Consider the following 19,580-nt stretch of genomic DNA (forward strand, 5'->3'; position numbering starts at 1 on the left):
AAAGCCAGGGCTGTGAGGGAAGCCCGGGTCCCGGGTGCTAGAGGGAAGCCAGTGCCGGCAGCTGGGGGAAGGAAGACCTACTCTTGCACAAATTTCATGCATCAGGCCTCCAAGATATATATATATATATGCTAGTAAACCCTTACCATGATACTCATGGTTTTGACACTGTGTTACAAGAAAGAAGAAATCTCATTCTCCCGAGTCCTGCATGATGGCTAAAGAAAACACCTTGACAAACCCCTCAGGACTAGCATTCTCCCACCGACCGCCACCCGAAGTCTAGTTTTAACCTAACCTAGGGACAACCTGAAATCAGACAGCTCCAGGGACATCAGGCCCTGTTTACCAGTCCAGGTAAGGTCTGGAGTCAGCCTCAAGATGTGGCTCCTCTGCCAAGCAAACCTGAGTACACTCAGGACCGCTGAGCTAAGCCAACCACCCTCTCCTCCAAACCCCCACACCCCTAAAGCAGGCCTAGCCTTGTAAGTTAGTTCTTCAACTCCCTCTCCTGAGGGGAGGAGGCGGGAACTGGGGATCTTCCAAACTGTGAGAGACCTGGGATTGAGCCACATCTTCCTGGAAACTAGGTTGGGGAATCTCCAGAGCAAAGGATTTGCATCGCTTAGGTTTAGGGTTGACAGATAAAATACAGGATGCCAAGTCACTGAAGTATGGAGCAATCATCTCAGGTAGAAACTATAGTTTAACTTTAACCCTGCTGTTTGGCTTCTGTACTTATTTGCTTTGTTTAACAATGGAAAAGTTACTTTGATTTTCTGAATTGTATAAATCATCCCATTCGATTGCATGCCTTATTGATTGTAATGTGAATATCCCATTGATTGTGATCTTACTGGTTTTAGAAAGCAAATTCCTCTGTACCTGGGAACCAGGACAGCACAATTATCCCAAGACCTGAGGTTTCCAGATAATGTTTCCCTGTCAACTCAGTGGTCCCAAGACCCCAGGGCTCTAGATAATGTGTTCCTGTCAACTCAGTGGTCTCAAGACCCCAGGGCTCTAGATGATGTGTTCCTGTCAACTCAGTGATCCCGAGACCCAAAACTATAATTAACATGCTTAATTCTGCTTCTGTAAACTGCTTTTTTGCGAACCAGGTTCCTCATTACAAACCCTGGGTTGTAATCAGTACCTTTGTGATCTTTGCCTATAAATCTGATGTTGGGGCTGGGGAGGGCACTATGAGATCTGGGAGAGCGAAATGCCCCCTCATAGTCCCGGATTGCAATACATGTGATTCTTTAATTCGACTTCTTAAGGCGTCCTTCTGTGATTCGCGGGGTACATTACAACATTATGTCCCAAACATTACGCGGGACATAGTTGCTCTATACAAGTATTTGTTGGCCCTGGCCAGTTTGGCTCAGTGAATAGAGCTTTGGCCTACAGACTGAAAGGTCCCGCCTGGGTTCGATTTCCATCAAGGGCACATGCCCAGGTTGCAGCCTCAATCCCCAGTCGGGGGCGAGCGGGAGGCAGCCGATCAATGATTCTCTCTCATCATTGATGTTTCTATGTTTCTCCCTTTCCCCTCCTCTCTGAAATCAATATAAAAATAAAAATTTAAAAGTATTTGTTGTTTGCCTGAAATTCAGCTTTAACTAGGCGTGCTGTTCTTTATGAAACCTGGCAATCTACTTAGGGTACAGGCCCTTGGTAGGAACATTTAACCAGTGGTGTGGTCTCTACAAACATCATAAGCCCCAGATTAGAAAGGACACCAGGGGAGGACTTCCGAGGACAGGGAGCTATATAATAGGGAGGCCCAGACAGTGTGAGCGCCTGCGGGGGGGCGGGGGGAGTCCTGTCACTTTCTGATCTTGAGAGCATGGAGGGCTGGTGAGCTCCCATGAGGGACTCCGTGGTTTCGGTACTACTCGCCTCCCTGACTGTCTCCCAGAATTACGGTCCTATTCTGCGAGACCGGGAGACTACTCCGCCTGCACCTGTGCCTGGTCCCCGCCACCCGTCACCCGCCGAGGTTCAAGGCCAGAGTCCCGGTGCCGGGGCCCCGCCTCCCCGTCCCGCGCTGGCCCCGCCCCACTTTGTTATCCGACCCTTTGCTAGGTCAGCTGGTGCTGGCGTCAGGCAGAGGGACGGGCTGGCTCGGCTCGACCCGGCAGGGCTTGTTTACTATGGCTGATGATCTGGAGCAGCAGTGAGTTAATCCCGTCTCTTTCTCTTTCTCTGTCTCTCTCTGGCCCATGATCCTGGGACTGTCTGTGGCTGAGGAACACTTTTAGACATCTTCCTGCCTTTCCTGTCTCAGGTCGGCCTCATGGGAGGGCTGGGGGCTGCCTATGCTCGCTTTGCTTTTGCCCAGAGGAGGCGGCGGCGGAGCCGGGGGACCGATGGGGAATGAGTTAGCCTGCATGCCGCTCCGAGATTCGAACTTTGCACGTGGGTCTCCGCGATCGCTCCTCGTTCTCCTCTCCCCGCTGTGCTCGGGGATTAGATTCCGTGGGCATGTCTGAGATCCACCGAAGCATGCTGGCGGGATGCGGTTGCGGGGGTGGCAGCCAGGTCCGCCGGCCTGGACTGGCCCTGGTTTGGAAGTCGGGGGTGGAAAGAGCCTCATTTCGCAGGGCACGGAGAGGGCACGGGAAGAGGAGAAAGGCCGCCGCGCTGGAATTGGCCTGCTTGGAATAATAAATGGGCTTGCAAGCCTTCTTTAGTTCTCACCCGCCGAGACACTTTGCAGCTTGCGACCCTAGCTGATAATGTTTTTAATCATTATAACTATCTTTTTTGCTGTGGTCTCAAAATTAGAGCTCTTGAGACTTGTTACCACTGCCTCAAGGGCACCGGGTTTGGGGCGCCACCTGTAGCTGGTGTGGTTAGCCATTTGCAGTCTCTAGGAGCCAGGCAAAGTTGCTTCCAGAAGAATGACTCAGCTCCCAGCCAAGCCTCGGTGTCACTAGCTCCGGTCCTTTTGTGGGTCCCGCGGTCCCCCTTTTCAGACCAGCATAACTGGCAGTTTGCAAAAGGAATTAACTTTATGACACAATAGTAGCTTCCTGTGCTTGAAGAAGCTGCCCAGGAGAGTTGCTCTCTAAGAGAACTTTTCCAAGAACTGTACAGTAGCTACAGCGACTTAGGGAAACAATATTAGAGCCGGTTGAGATGCAGGTAGTTCAGCTCTTTTTTACAGACAAAGAAGTCAGTGCCCATAGAAGTTAGAAGACTTGCCCAAGATCACAGACCCCGCACAGAACCTCTTCTGCCTTACCTCTGTTCAGATAAAAATGCTCTAGAGCAGTGGTTCTCAACCTTGGCTGCACATTAGAATCACCTGGGAATCTTTTTACAATCCTGATTTTAAATTTTAAAAAGATTCCCAGGTGATTCTAATGTGCAGCCAAGGTTGAGAACCACTGCTCTAGAGGGACAAGACCATCCTGGCCAGCCCAAGTTCATGGCTAAGTGGCTTCTCTTCTCTTTGCCTGAACCCCCCTATCCCCTTCCCTCACCTCCCCAATTGTATTAATCAGATTCAGTGTGCCAGACAATATTTCCAGTGCTTTATTTGCAACATTTTTGGTGAAGAAGAGGGGCAAAGTAAAACTCCCCTGAATATCTGCTGAGCAGCCCATAGTGCTGTTCCATGGAACAACATTTCTCCTGAGTGCTGCAGTATGGGATCCAGATGCTTCAAGCTTACAAGGGATTCCAGTGGAAAATTAAAAGGGTTATGAGTCTCCATAGGATTTGATTGATGAAACTGACAACTCTCATCTGGCTATAATGTCATTGATATACCACTCTCGGGTGCAACCTCAGTATTTCAAACCTCAATCAATCATTGAGACTTGCTACTTGCAAAACAGCTTATGATTTTGCTGGGTGGAAACATTTATTGGGAATTTTATTTTGCGCTAGACTTTATTCTATGTATTTTAGATGCATTAACTCATTTAATCTTTATAACAACCCTGTGAGGTAGGTACTATTAGTACCGCCCTTTTAAAGGGGAAAGTTTGACACAGAAAGTGGAAGTCATATTGCTGGTAAGTGGCAGTGCCAGGATTAGAAATCTGACTTCTGCCTTTAGATCACACCTCCTTTCAGAAAACAGAGAACAGTGTGAAAATTATGTCCTATACCGTAAGTATTTGTGCATGGCCTTGAAATGCCAAGGCTGGAACTTCCAGAAAAGAAGTACAGAGAAACCTGGATTGCAAATCTGGGTTTTCTAGTTCTGCTTCTTTTTCTCACTAGCTGTCTGGCCTCTTTGGGCATCGGTTTGGTCATCTGTAAAATAGAGAGACTGGGCTAGATGATTTCTAAGGGCCATCCTTATCTAAAGCTCTGTGCTTCAACTGATGTACCAGGATGCCCAGTGTATGCTAAGGGGGGGGGGGGGTTGCAGTGGTTCCTCTCGTTCTCCCACAGAATGCTCTGTGTGACTATACCCATGTTCACAGGCCTTTCCTACAGCTGGTGTGTCCATCCCATAATCCTCTTCACCCAGAAAAGAGAAATGTCATATGCAATGGAAAAGAAATAATAAAAACTCATTCATTGAGCATCTAATTTGTACCAGGCACCTTATAAGTTCCCTTACATATCTAAATGCTCAAAGACAGGCTGTTCATCAGGCCAAAGTCATTCTGCTCGAAAATGATAATACCGTGACTCAGATCCAAGGTGTGTTTTTTTTTATTTCAAAACTGGTGCTTTCAACTTCTACTCTGCAATGACTTAAAGTCCTGTGGATATGAAGGAGAAAGCAGAATAGCGTATCTTATCTGTTTTATTGCCTGCTATGGGAGATAAGACCTGTGTGAGTTTTTTACTCATTTTATAATCTGAAGAACAAGGCCAGAGGCAACCTGTGTCCAGCCGGTGATTCACCACAGGACTTGAACCCAGGTCTCTCGTCTCTTGCTCCCTGCCTATCCCATCTCGTTGCTTAAAGGTTTCCTGAGAGCCCAGCTGGGCACTGACAGTGCTCTGTACTTCCAGGGGCTTGAAAGAGGGCACACACAAACTGCAGTGCCTTGCCAGGAGGGCAGGTGGCATGGGAACTTGTCCTATTCTAAAGGAACATTCAGTCCTGAGGATAGCAAAAGATAACTGAAAGCATTAGTTAAAGGTGGGTTTGTCCCCCTTATAATCTCTTGAAACACGAAAACCAGTGGCAAAAGGGTTTGTAAAGCTCAAATGAGATAAATGTGAAAGTGCTTTGTAAACTGTAAAGTGCTGTGCACATGATATTCTGAGCATCTTTGAAACAAAGAGCATGTTGTTAATAGCCATTTACCAGAGAAGAGTAACAGTCTATCGGGCCATGAGGGAATTGCTGACTGCCATAGTGGGAGGTCTCCTGAGCCTGGAAAACACCCTGTACCCTGATAACTCTTTTGTATCTGTCAGCAAGGCTCAGGGCATCAATGTTTCCTTTCCAATGTTGCCAATGAGCATCTCTGTGTCTCTTTGTCCCAGGCCTCAAGGCTGGCTGAGTAGCTGGCTGCCGGCTTGGCGCCCCACTTCGATGTCTCAATTGAAGAATGTGGAAGCCAAGATCCTCCAGTGTAAGTAGAGGGGACAGCTTGTGCCATCTCCCTCAGGAGGCCTAAGGAGGATACGGGATCTTCCCAGAGCCTGGTACACTGAGCCCACTGACTCCTGATAAAAAACGTTTGAGGGTGGGAGGAAAGGTTGTCAGTGATCTAAGGGAAGAGATTTTTACAGAGGACACTGAATTCTATGATAACGGTTCCTCAGTGTCGCCCTCCCTGTCCGTCATGTAGTTCCTGCCACATCCCACAACTTCACCTCCAACCCTGTACCAACTATTAGCACACAACGCACACAAATACACATATTCTCTCCTTTTCTCCCTTCTCCTACTCCTCTCTTCTTTCTTTCTCCCTGTCTGTTCTTCCAAACACACCAGCACTTCTTAGATTTACCACCTTGCTACCCAAGGACCAGCAAAGAAGTCCTATATTCTCTAATATTACTATTTCCCCACCACTTGTCTGGTTTGAGACAGGAGTTAGAGATTCCCAGAGACCAGCTCCTGGGCAGTGTTATATTGGGGCAGGGCCTCCCATGAGCATCAGCAGCCACTGGCTCAAACAAGGCCCTTGGGCCACACCTCCCTGTTTTCCTCTGATCTTACCTGCCCTGTTCTACTTCCCCAGCCATGGCTCACCTCTTATGGGCCTGAGTAAGTACAACTGAAGAATAGCCACAGCTTTCAAGCTTTTGTCCAGGATCCAAGTCACTTTCCCCAGGCAGCTCTGTCATGTAATTGCCTTCACACCAGCAGAGCAAGCACTGCCCACCTGGGTCTGTCTCTTAAGAGGAATAAGCCGGTGGCTCAGTTCACACCTGTCACACCCTCCGCCTGTCTCAACTCCAGTTAAAAGCCCTCCTCCCAGATACCCTCAGTGAGGACACTTCTGTCCATCTGTCAAGCCCCAAGCACACAGGTACAAGAGCAATGGGTGCAGGCGCTCTGTAGGTTGGTGGAGTCACTGCCACCCTGTGCCCAAAGGGAGCCAGGCAAACAGCCTCAAGGAATAAGATGGCCACTCTTATTATCTATAGAGTAGATGGTCTACAAATTGTACCCACTCTTATTATCTATAGAGTAGATGGTCTACAAATTGTACTCAGAGTTTAACTCTTGGGGTGTATGGTGAGAGGGATATAAAAAGGAAAGAGGTGAGGGAGGTCAGGGAGGTTTGGGAACAGAGAGACAGAGCTGAAGACTGATCATCCAGGCACCATGACAATGCTGTCAGAAAGCAGACGTATTGCTCGCCCTGAATCTCCTCTCCCCAGGTCTCCAGAACAAGTTCCTGGCCCGGTATGTGTCTCTCCCAAACCAGAACAAGATCTGGACGGTGACCGTGAGCCCCGAGCTCAGGGACCGCACCCCTTTGGTGATGGTGCATGGCTTTGGGGGTGGCGTGGGCCTCTGGATCCTCAACATGGATTCACTGAGTGCCCGCCGCACACTGCACACGTTTGATCTGCTTGGCTTCGGGAGAAGCTCCAGGCCAACATTCCCGAGGGACCCAGAAGGGGCCGAGAATGAGTTTGTGATCTCAATAGAGACGTGGCGGGAGACCATGGGGATCCCCAGCATGATCCTCCTAGGGCACAGTTTGGGAGGATTCCTGGCCACTTCTTACTCTATCAAGTACCCTGAAAGGTAAGAAGGACCCACCCTCTGGGTCACTATCCAACTCCTTGCCTCACTGGGAAGCTTCCGGTATTAGTTTCCAATACAGTGGGGCCTTGACTTACGAGTGTCCCGACTAACGAGTTTTTTTGAGATACGAGCCGTCTCTCGGCCGATTTTTTGCTTTGAGTTGCAAGCTCAAAAAAATTCGGGTTACGAGCCAGCTTCAGATACCCCACCGCTAGTTGGCGCAGCAAACGTCACAGTGATTTGACATATGAGTAATTTGAGTTATGAGCTCCGTCACGGAACGAATTAAACTTGTAAGTCAAGGCCCCACTGTAGTTCTCTTTTTCCTGGGTGATTTAAGGGCTATGGTATCTCCAAGCAAATACAGCTTTTCCTTTGTCCTCCGTAGAGTTAAACACCTCATCCTGGTGGACCCATGGGGCTTTCCCCTCCGACCAACTGACCCCAGTGAGATCCGTGCACCCCCAACCTGGGTCAAGGCTGTGGCCTCTGTCCTAGGGCGTTCCAACCCACTGGCTGTTCTTCGAATAGCTGGGCCCTGGGGTGAGTAGCCTACAGATACAGAAACTCTCTCCTCAACCAAGGCTATCCCATGCTAGAAGCCCCACTGCTTCTGGGCTCCCATCATCCTCGCTTGTCCTTGAAAAGTGGGAATGGACCTAGCATTGTTATTTTAAGCTATTAATCTGGACCAGGTTTCTTTGTCTGTAATTTCAGAAGGTTCTTTTTTTCTTTCATTTGCATGGAAAAAAGCTTTCCTATGCAAGGGACAGATGGAGCAGAACTACTACTCTGTGCCTTGGTTAGACCCCCAGAGAGAGAGAGAGAGAGAAAGAAAGGGACCATGAGGTGACTCTTCCTCTGCTGAATTCTTATGCTACCTGTGTGAGTTTATGGCAACCTGTTGGCGATTCAGCGTGGTAAACTGGCTCCCACCTCTGCAGCTCACCCAGCACCTGCAGCAGGGAGATGTCAGAACCAGAGCCTCCAACACACCCCACAGTGTCAGGCAAGCCCCTCAAAACCATGCCCTGCTCCAGTCAAACACCACATCTTCACCATTTAGTAGCTGTCAGCAAATTCTGTGGCTGGAGGGAGGGAAGGCGTTCTGAGGAAGTGAAATCAATAGGCCCCAGGCTTCTGACCTCACCCTGCCAGCACCCTAACTTTCTGGGGAGCTTTTTACTCTGATGGAGTGAAAAGCACACGCCCTTTATGGGAAGGGTTGGTGACGCTCTGTCTTACACTAATGGCTGATGTATACATGGTAATGTTCAATAGCCAATTATTGTGAGTTCATTGCAAACGGCTAAATAAGAGTTATCTCTCCAGGCCCTTCATGAGAAACAGAATGGCTCTGGATAAAAGGGAAATATGAGCATTTGAGGAGAAGGTAGGAGTTTAGGAGAACCTCAGCTCTTACCACGCTCCCCGTTTTTGGACTTGCATCTGGCTGGGTTCAGGCATGGGCATCAGAGCTAGTGTGGTTGTGGCAGTTGGCTGACAGCCATGGAGGAGGCCAGGGCCCAGGGGATCCTGGCTGTGCCGCCCTCTGACCCCTGGCTTCTTACATGCAGAGAGAAGACCAGAAGGGAAAGGCCCGGTGTTGACCAGTAGGCCCCAATTGTGACAGTCTGTTTTGGGTGCCCTGCTGCTTGTTTATGGACTATATAAAGAAGGTGAAGAGAACAGATTGCTCTAAAACCGCCCGAGTCTGAGATGCCGGGGTTAAGCTTGCCTCTCCACTCATATTATGTTACAGGTCTGAATATGACCGGCCTCTTGGGAGATGGTCTAGTTTCACTCACTACCTTAAGATTAAAAGGCTGTAAGGGTCCCAGGAATAGGAGAAATAATGTTGTTCAGGCATGCACAGGCAGGAGTCTCTCCCCCACCACCCAAACTGGCCCCTCCATGCTCTCCTGTCCCCTCCCAGGGCCTGGCTTGGTGCAACGATTCCGACCAGACTTCAAGCGCAAGTTTGCAGACTTCTTTGAAGATGATACTATATCAGAGTATATCTACCACTGCAACGCACAAAACCCCAGGTGAGAGCAGTGCCCAGAGCCAGCGCCAGGTGGACAAGATAACACGAAAACTGCAGAACTGTCACAGGATCGTTCTGTGCTGTGTTTCTTCTTCCACAAAGTTTTCATTCAGTTTGGGCAGCGATTTTTCAACCTCCATCTCATGGCACACATAAACTAATTACTAAAATTCTGCGGCACACCAAAAAGTATATTTTTTGCCGATCTGACAAAAAAAAAATAGGTATAATTTTGATTCTTGCATACTGGATGACTACTGTTGTGTTGGCTGTTGTCATTTTTGTTTTAATTTGACAATCTAAGGGAAAAGAGGCCAGTGTCCCTGACTAAACAGTCAGGTGTTGCATGTTTTAAAAATTCTTGCAGCACATCAGTTGAAAGTCGCTGAGTTAGGAGAACAGAAGCGTTAGCAGGCTTGATCGTTTCCAGAGACTTCCCCAGGGGTAGGCACAAAGAGATGGAGAAGATAACATTAATTAAAATTGCCACTGTCTCTACAGGTGACCCTTACTCTTCTGTAGAGATAGGCGGTTATCCTGACAGGCAAGAGTCTGGAAAACATTTGAAAAGACTGGTGGTTTTTGTTTTTTTTTTACTAATGAATATGGTATTTTTAGAAAAGCAAAAAGAAAGAAAGAAGTCTTTGCCTGTCCCAGACTTGTAATTTCCAACTTTCCTTGTTACTGCCAGTCTGACATATCACGTGACAACTTCAGAGAACCTCCTTGCATGTCTCCCTCTGCACACACATGACTGTCTATAGCAGTGGTTCTCAACCTGTGGATCGCGACCCCTTTGGGGGTCGAACGACCCTTTCACAGGGGTTGCCTAAGACCATCGGAAAACACATATGTAATTACATATTGTTTTTGTGATTAATCACTATGCTTTAATTATGTTCAATTTGTAACAATGAAATTGGGGGTCACCACAACATGAGGAACTGTATTAAAGGGTCGCGGCATTAGGAAGGTTGAGAACCACTGGCCTATAGAGTATGTTCCTACAAATAGAATCGCTGATTGAGAAAGTACCTATTTTAAAATTTAATCATGTGCGCCTTGAAGTATTGTTGGGACAGGAATTCTTTCCAAATCTTTTTGGAGATTTCCGGGTGTCCCCAGAATCTTGAGAGGCTCAGGTCTGTGACTGCTCACCCAGCAGCCCCCATAGGCTTGTAGCTGACAGCCAGGGCAGAGTCTGGGAGGCAATCTTCCCCTCAGGCCGTGCTGTGTGAGTGGCTGATACCAGGAGGCACCGCCTCTGTGGTGGCCTCACCCTGAGCTGCTGGGAGGCATCTCAGGGGAGCCAAGTTCACTGGGAGCCACAGCACTGCCCCGCCTCATTCCAGGCCTGCCCAGGTCGCTGTTGTGAGCCAAAGCTGTGAAGAAGGCGGGGATTTGCATTCCATCAGTACTGTCTGAGCACTAGCCTCAAACCCAGACCGCTTTCAGGCAGCGTGGGAACTGTCCATTCAACATTCCTCCTGAGCACCGCTCATTGAAGGCGCTGCTTAGGCAGCAGTATAGGAACTCAGCTCAACAGTCAAATCAGGCAGCCCCCTGCTTTCTGCTCTCTACCCGCCTTTCAGCCCCCTCTGGGCTCAGCGCCAGTCTCATACCCACTTGAGGCCCCTCACGCACAGTCCTCGCCCTTTCCTCAGAATGTTCCCCAGCCTCAGGACTAGTTGTGCATAATGCATGCAGACCCCTTGCAGACCATGATACGGCCTCAATTAGCTCTACCTAAGGAAATGACCAGGAAAAAGCAAAGTAGATCGGATTGGCAGTCCTGGCTTCTTGCACAACACAAACTGCTGCTCCCCCAGGTCTTCACATGACTGTTTTATTCACAGTCTCCTCAGGAAACCCTTTGTACTACCATAGCACTCGCTCTTGCGACTCCACCCCCAATGAACTCCTGACCTTCTCCCTCCACCCCCGCCAGCTAAGTCCTTACTCTGTGTTCTCATGGCACTCCACTGCCCTTTCATAATTCTTGGGAAATGTGTAGTTAATGAATCATATAATTTATTACTTAATGCCTGAAGTGTGAGCTGAAATGTGTCTTGTTCATATGTCCCCCCACTCAGGTTAGGGCATGAGACATGAATATTTTTTGAATAAATATTAACCCATTGCATTCTTGGACAATACTCAGTGCCCTAGGTGTTTTCACAAGTGTGTCCCTCTAACTCTGTTTTGTGTTAAGAGGCCTCTAGAGATTCAGTCCTTTCTCCTAATCTTACCAATATTTAGTGAGTCTCAAACCCAGGGTTTGAGAGGAATACCAAGATGATGAAGATACTGCCCCAGCCTCTGAAGAGACCAACAGTTTGACATTTTATGCTGCGGGGTTTATTCTAATTGCCTCACCCTGTTTTGCTTCTTAGTGGTGAGACGGCCTTCAAAGCCATGATGGAGTCCTTCGGCTGGGCCCGGCGCCCCATGATAGAACGAATTCACTTGATTCGAAAAGATGTGCCCATCACCATGATCTATGGGTCCAACACCTGGATAGACACCAGCACAGGGAAAAAGGTGAAGCTGCAGCGGCCGGATTCCTATGTCCGAGACATGGTACGTTGGCCACCCAAGGAGCAGAATTGGGGTGGAAAAGCTGTGCATTGAATGCCAGCACGTGTTGGTTGACTCTCGGCAAGGATGAGCAACTCGGGGTAGAGAGGGTGATGGAAGAGTCGGCAGGGAAAAGAGGGATGAACCGATTGAGATGAGACAGTGGACTTGAAAGGTTTGCTTTTTGTCGTTTCATAATTAGGAGGCCTCTCACTTCTGTTCTTATCCAGTAGCCAGGCACAGACATCATGTTACCCCTCCTGTAATTCCCACTCAAAACCAGAGCTGTGAACAGGAGAGTGAATAGTAGAGGCTGACATGAAGCCTTCCTACCACACTCCTGCATTCCCTTTTTTCTTCCCCCTTCAACCTCATTTGTTAATGAGTGTGCTTAATTAGGCTGGCTGCCTATTGGGCCCTGGTTTACTGGGCCTGTGGGTCAAATGAGCAGATCGGTGGTGGGGCTAGCATGGAAGGCAAGATACAGTGAATGGTCATGGGAGAAGGAAAATGGGATATTGAGAGTCGTTGGCTCCTACAGGAAAGTGCCAGGATCCAGGGAGAAAAGTGGACCATGGTTTCTGACAAGTGCTCATGGGTGCTAGGCAAGCAGGTCTAAAGGAAAAGAAATGGTTTGACAGCTTTCCAGTGCTTGGAATAAAGGGCGGTCCCACCCTGGCGGTTCCTTTCTTCACAGGAAATCGAGGGTGCTTCGCACCACGTCTATGCAGACCAGCCACACATCTTCAATGCGGTGGTGGAAGAGATCTGTGACTCGGTTGATTGAGCTGCTCTCACTAGAGGAAGCGGAGAAAGCCAGAGAGTCGCTCTCACCTCCCTGGCTGCTTACTCACCCTCTGTCCTTTCCTCACCAACTAACATGTGCCAGCCAGTCAGAGCCTTGGGCTGTTCCCAAGGCAAGAATGCAGTGAAAAGTACTCCTGACCCCAGGCTGAGGGCTGGAGGCAGAAGCTCCAACGAGGCCTTGAGCTTCCCACCCCCGGGGAGGAACATAAAGGGTCACTTGGTGCCACCCCATTCTCTTCATGCCAAGCGCTACCCAGATAGTGGTTGTGAGGGTCTGTACGGAACCACGTCCCCTCCCTGCCAAAGGGAGGCCAGCCTCTCTAGCCCTGGACAAAGCAGAGGCCCCCACAGTCTTTCCTAGCTCTGGAACATTTCTGGGGGTAGGTTCCACAGAAGAACTTCCTCCTCCTCCACCTCCTTGCCCCTCCCGTGCCAGTGTCCAAGGTATGGTTGGGACCAGTTCCCACGGAGCTACCAAGAGCAGGTTCTGGAGAGCCCCTTGTTCTTCAGAGTCTCTCCCATGACCTGAGAGGTCATAGCCAAAGCCCTCGTTAGCAGATGAGGAGCAGGCCAGGGCAGGACATGGCCGGCCCATGGTGATATAGCTCTGTTCCAGAAAAGCTCAGGCTAGAACCCAGGTCCGCTGACACCTGGTGATGGTGCAGACTCCATTTGCAAAGGTTCGAGGCAGGCACCATTGCCATGGGGTAACTGGCCAAGGGTAAGCCCATCCCTGCCCACATTCCAGCCCCATTGCACAGGGGTGCTGTGGTCCCGCCCTGTGTCTCAGCCCTGGCTGCCTAAGCCAGGAACACTCAAGTGCTTCCTTCCCTGCCCACTCTTCCCCCAACCGGGAGGCCTCTGGGCCTCCCTCTGTGCCTTGGGCCCTGAAGCCCCTCCTGTAGTACAGAGCAAAGGTGGCCCCTGGTGGGGAGAGGAGGGAAAGGCTCTTCAGCCCAGGGCCAGCTCTGGATTCCCTTGCCCCCGGCAAGATTTTTCTTCCTGTTCCCAGAGCTGAGGCCACCTGGAGCCCCTGCCCATGGTCCAGTGGGGAGTCTCATGCCAGCAGTTTCCTGTCCTCATCAGCCACAAGATGGTTCTCACTGCCTGGCCCTCTACCCCTGCCACCTGTCCTCCGTGGTCTCCAGTTCATCCCGCTCAACCCACCTGTCATCCTCTCCAAGGACTGGTTCCAGGTGCTCCTGCGAGGTTCCGGGCAGCCGGCTGGACCTGGCCCCAGAACCAGGACAGCTCCTGCCTGCTCCTTCTCTTTTGTAAAGCCAACCCTTTCACCAAAATAGTATTAACTCACCGTGCTTTGTACTACTGGTCCAGCTGCCTTGGGCTCTTTTTCTACATTAATAAAGAAATGAGTAAAAACTGCTGGTGGTGCTGATGTTTAGTATTGGTCAACAGGAGTGCTGGGAGTGGTGCTGAATTCACAGCAGCCCATGTGATGCCTCAGTCAGAGAAGGGGCCCTGAGGGCTTCCCACTTACACACCTTTCCCTCTCCGTTTAGCCCAGCATTTGCCCTCTAGACACAGATTGGCAGGGGCCATCCCAGCCAACCCCTTCAGAGGATGTCTGGGGAGTGTGGAGGGGCCAAACCCCAACTCAGGAGGAGAATTGGGCAAAACTGGGTACTCCCTGCTGCTCAGTAAATAGCCATCTTCTGAAGTTCATTCCACATTGACCTACACCTGGACTGCCCTATAGCCTGTTTTCCTAACTCTTAGTCATCCCCTCAAATAGTCCTTACGCCGGGAAGCCTGTCTCTGACACACCCAGGCTGGACTTGGACCCTCTCTTCTGTGTCTCCATGGCACACACTACAGCCCCTTTTGTAAAACTTGTAAATGTTTAGCCACTTATTTCATGTACTAGTAAGTCTTCCCTCCATAGATCATAAGCTACTTAAGAACAAGGGCACATCTGGCACCTAGTTTGTGTTTAATAAATGTTTGTTTTCACTGAGCCGAGATAAGTGAGATATGCCAGGTATTCAAATCATTACCAACAGTTCCCGCTGTGTGCTGGCTGACTCCAGCTAGACCCAGAAGTCCACAGCTCCAAGTGGCACATAATGCCACATATATCGTGATGAATGAACAAATGTGTGAATGGAACTCTGGATATAATTATAAAGCTCTGATCCATCCCAACACCCCGTGTCTTCTCAGTGACTGAAAATTGCTGATTGCCAACACAGCCATATGAAGAAGAGGGCAGGTACAGGGTGGGGCAAAAGGAGGTTTACAGTTGTGAGTACACAAAACAGTTTATTCTTATTAATTATTATTTTTAATTTATTATATTTTTAAAGTTCTCACTCTAGAATATGCTTAGAGAGAGAAAAGGGGGGGAGGGAGAGACAGTGATTAGTTGCCTTTCATATTTGCCCCAACCCCAGCAGGGATCCAACCCAAAACCCAGTCATGCACCCTTACCAGATGAGAACCGGAAACCTTTCAGTGTCCGGGAGGACACTCCAACCAACTAAGCCACTCTGGCCAGGCTGTATTATTTTCCATACAAACAACTTTAAATTACTTTTGCCTGACCCTGTATTTCCTTATTTATTTTAACATGTTTTTATTGGTTTTTGAGAGAGAAAAGGAGAGGGAGGGAGAGAGAGAGAGAGAAACATCAATTATAAAAAAGCATTGATCAGTTGCCTCCCACACACCCTGACCAGAGACTGAACCAGACCTGGGCATGTGCCCTGACGGGGAATCCAACTGGCAACCTTTTGGTGAACAGGAGGATGCTCAACAAACTGAGCCACACTGGCCAGGGTGCGACCCTGTATTTAGAGCTTACTGCATACTAACCACTAAGGCTACAATAGTGAAGAAAAGGGGTCCCTGCCTTCCTGGCAAATTACAATCTACATGAAGATGCACACTTAGTCAAATCACTATAAATCAAAACAAAATTGCAACTGAAAAGGGCTGTCCCTGAAAGGTGGGAAGATCTCCCTCAAAAGTAATAACGGAGGAGCCTGAAGTGCAAAGGGAGGGGAAGGAGTATCTGGAGAAAACTTTGAGTGCAAGTCTATTAGCAGGGACGATGGCTGTGGGATGAAACTGGGGAGGTGGGTGGGAACCTACTCATGCAGGCCCTCTGGCCATGAAAAGAATGTTGTGTTCATCCTGAAAGCAATGGGGGGAAAATAACTGGACTGGGTGTCAGGGTGGGGTGGGGCGTGTGACAATCCAATCTGAAACTTGATATGACCACTCTGGCTGCTTTGTGGAGTACAGATTGGGAACTTTGAGGCTACTGCAGTGGTCCAGGCCAGAGATTCTGGTAGCTTGGACTTGACCAGTGGGCAGTGGACATACAGAGGAGAAAGACGCAAGAAATCTTTAGGAGGTAAAGTCAAAAGAACTTGTGAATACTAAGTGATGTTACCACCCCTTTGGAGACCAGGCCAAGCGAGGCAGCAGTCACCAAACTTAACCTGCTCACAAAACAACTGGGTATTTTTTAAAATACTAGAGGCCCAGTGCATGAATTCATGCACAGGTGGGGTGGGGCCAGGCCAGCAGGGGAGAGGGGCCTCGGGCAGTTGGCTGGCTGGCCCTGCCCTCAATCGGGGTTAGGGGAGACAATCGGGGGTTGGGCAGGCCGGGGGGAGGGGCCTCAGGAAGTTAGGGGGAGGGGGGCAATCAGGGCCCCAATCCGCAGTGTGCATCATAGCGACCAGTCATTCCAGTCATTCCGGTAGTTCCATTGTTCTGGTCGCTTGTCATATATATATATATATATAGAGAGAGAGAGAGAGAGAGAGAGAGAGAGAGAGAGAGAGAGAGATTCCTGGACTGTATTCCTGAGTTTATTCGGTAAATCTGGATGGAGTCTGACCATGACATCTACATTTAAAAACATTCCCTAAGATCTAGCTGGTTTGGCTCAGTGTATAGAATGTCGGCCTATGGACTGAAGGGTCCCGGGTTCAATTCCGGTCAAGGGCACATACCTAGGTTGCAGGCTGGATCCCCCAGTAGGGGGCATGCAGGAGGCAGCCAATCAGTGATTCTCTCTCATCACTGATGTTTCTATCTCTCCCTCTCCCTTCCTCTCTGAAATCAATAAAAATATATTTTTTTTAAAAATTCCCTAAGAGATTCTTCTGCCCCCGTCTACAAGCACTGGTCTAAGGGACTCTGTCTCTGACACCTGACCCAGAAGGCCATGATGTGGAGAAGTAGGGCCTATGGCTCTGAAAGTTGATCCCCTTACTCCAGAACCACTTTGGGAGGCTGCACAACATGCTCATCTGATTTTCCCAACACCATGCCAACACATTCCTCAGGAGCAGGTGCAAGAAAGGCCTGAAGAAGGTCAACCACAGTGCCCTTTTACACTACCAGGCCTACACACATGGGTGCATGCTGAGATGTGCACACACACACGCACACACATGCACACACACACTCCATCTGAATGGGCCATGCCTAACATTCCTAGGACTAAGAAATCACTATGAACATGCCACTCAATCAGTACCTTTCTTCATATATTCTAAGGATTTATGGTTACAGTTCATGCTATAAACTTGGGTTTCTCTCACATCAGTGTTTCTCTTTCTCTTCTTTCTAAAATTAATAAAAACATATTTAATTAAAAAATAAAAATAAATAACAGACTACATATATCCACCACAATCATTACAAATGTCCACTGAGGATATGACAGTGGACTAGAGAATAATAAAGGTTATTCTTAGAAAGATTCCTAGAGAAGATGAAAGGAAAGAGGATCCATGAGGAGGGTGCCAGGAAGGACTTTGTGTCAGCTGGTAGAAGAGTTGTGGTCAGGATCCATAAGGAAATGAAGCCAAACGTGTTGGGACTTTGAATAGGACACAGGTTGCAAGGCTCTGTAATTCTTAGAATATTCATTGTGGATGGGACTGGGAGATCATCAAGTCCAGCCCTGACACACTTCCAATGAAAGCACTAGAGGTCAGTGGCTGGTGACACAGCTGTGGCCACAGAATTCAAGTTAGAACCAAGGCTAGAGTTCAAGTTCCTGTCTCCAAGCTAAGTTCTTTCCACTAGAAACCATTCAGGATCCCTTAGCTAGCTCATCCCTTTGGTAAAGCAAGTCCTATCTTTCTACGGCAGGGAATTGATACACTACATACGTGGCGGTGAAGAGGAAGAGGGACTAGCCCCTCCTTATTGGTCTTTCTAAGAGGACAATTTGCTCCTCAGCATTGTCATCATCCTCTTTTCTAAAACTGCTTGAACCCTGACCCACACGTCCTTTAGGACCCCCAACACCGTGTCATTCCTCAGAGTACATACAAAGGGGTTGAGGAATGGGGTCACAACACTGCTCAGTACTGAAGGGACCTTGTTGACCTCCAGATATTCTTTCTGGGAGGGTGTCACGTAGATAAACACTGTGATGCCACTAGAAAGCATGACTATTGTCAGGTGGGAAGCACGGGTGTTAAAGGCCTTCTTCCTTCCACTGAGGAAGGAATGCGCACTATCGTCAAGATGATGTACGTATAGGAATAGGCTACAAGGACTATGCAACAGAGGATGACGGTGGACGAAAGCATGAAATCCATCAGCTCAATGGCAGTGGTATCTGCACAGGCCAAGGCCAGCAAAGGCCCACTGTCACAGAAGAAGTGGTTAATAATGTTGGAGCCACAGAAGGGCAGCTGAGAGATGAAGATGATTGGGAAGAGCACAGATAGGAAGCCTCCTACCCAAGAAAACACAACAGTCCCAATGCAGACAGAAGGTCTCATGATGGTGCTGTACTGCAGCGGGTAACAGACAGCAGCATAGCGATCATAGGACATGACTGTCAACAGAAGAAACTCTACCGTGCCCAGGAAGAAGTAGAACTAGCACTGGGTGATACACCAGCAAAGGAAATGGTTTTATCCCCAGATGCTAAGTTGACCAACACTTTTGGAGAAATGACTGTGGTGAAGAGGATGTCCAGGATAGAGAGGTTGCACAGGAAGAAGTACATGGGGGTGTGGAGACAGGAGTAGGACAGCACAATGGAAATGATGAGCAGGTTCCCAGGAGGGTCAGCAGGAATGTGGACAGCAGCAGCATCAGGAACGGCAGCTCCACCTGCCTGCTGAGGGCAAATCCCAGCAAAATAAACTCCCCCACAGTGGCAGTCTGATTGGCCATTGGCCTGGGGGGCAGGGCTCAATTCCTCTGATGGAACAAAAGGAGAAGGTGCTTAGGAGAGTGTTTAGTGTACAAAACCCATGGCTGTTCACTAAAAAAATATGAACATAAAATGTGTTAATCCAATCTAAATTTAGATATGTAATCTAAATTTAACTTGTTTCAAATTATTTGTCTATCAAATTAAAACTTTTTAAAATGATCATTTTGTTAACAAGGTGTCTGCCGTAAGTCCTACCCTGTTACATAGTTGATACGAACTTTCTAAAAATAATATAGCAATTTATATCAAAATTCTTAAAATTGAGCCAATTCTTAGACTCAGAAATCCACACAAAATAAAGTCATGAAAGTTTTCAACGATTTTGCTGCAACAGCATTCATCACGGAATTGCTTATAATAATGAAAATTTAGCAACAGCTTTAATATCCAAAAATGAGAGATGGAATAAGTAAATTATGACACATATAAATAATAACATTATGCAGCCATTAAAAATTATATTTTACCATAAATGTCAATAACAACTTTTATGTAATAACAAAATAGCCACAATGTATTATTAAGTTTTTTAAAGCAAGGTGTAAACTAATAGTAACATTATGATCTCACTTTGGGAGTTAAATGTAAATCAGCAAAAAGTCCTACAATAATCAAGACATTGCTGAAGAAGAAGAAACTAGGAGGGGGGGGTGGCTTGCCTAGTACATACAAGACATAAAAATAGCTAATTAAATCAAGATGGTATTGACACAAATACACACAAACTGACCAGCAGGAGA

The 19,580-nt window shown here is 48.2% G+C and overlaps 2 protein-coding genes across 7 annotated transcripts; one reads left to right on the forward strand and one right to left on the reverse strand.

Annotated features, from left to right (window-relative positions):
* The first annotated feature begins 2,085 nt into the window (after positions 1-2,085).
* ABHD4 (abhydrolase domain containing 4, N-acyl phospholipase B) lies at positions 2,086-14,006 on the forward strand. 6 transcript variants are annotated; one of them, XM_059707530.1, is made up of 7 exons: positions 2,086-2,182; positions 5,470-5,558; positions 6,820-7,192; positions 7,581-7,735; positions 9,129-9,240; positions 11,633-11,819; positions 12,514-14,006. In XM_059707530.1, exons 1-7 carry the CDS (start codon positions 2,160-2,162, stop codon positions 12,601-12,603), a joined length of 1,029 nt encoding a protein of 342 aa, XP_059563513.1. In that variant the 5' UTR covers positions 2,086-2,159; the 3' UTR covers positions 12,604-14,006. The 6 variants fall into 6 exon arrangements, 5 of the variants coding, with proteins under 5 accessions (XP_059563513.1, XP_059563526.1, XP_059563520.1 ...); XM_059707543.1 differs by having other exon boundaries at positions 2,174-2,293; XM_059707537.1 differs by lacking the exon at positions 2,086-2,182 and adding an exon at positions 4,146-4,671.
* A 3,804-nt stretch (positions 14,007-17,810) lies between these two features.
* Positions 17,811-18,797, reverse strand: LOC132228747 (olfactory receptor 6J1). Its single transcript, XM_059685746.1, is given in 4 exon segments — positions 17,811-18,112; positions 18,115-18,516; positions 18,519-18,683; positions 18,686-18,797. Coding segments are annotated over 4 exon segments (981 nt in total).
* Between the last annotated feature and the right edge of the window lie 783 nt (positions 18,798-19,580).

Source organism: Myotis daubentonii, chromosome 1, assembly GCF_963259705.1.
Source record: "Myotis daubentonii chromosome 1, mMyoDau2.1, whole genome shotgun sequence".
Taxonomy (NCBI): domain Eukaryota; kingdom Metazoa; phylum Chordata; class Mammalia; order Chiroptera; family Vespertilionidae; genus Myotis; species Myotis daubentonii.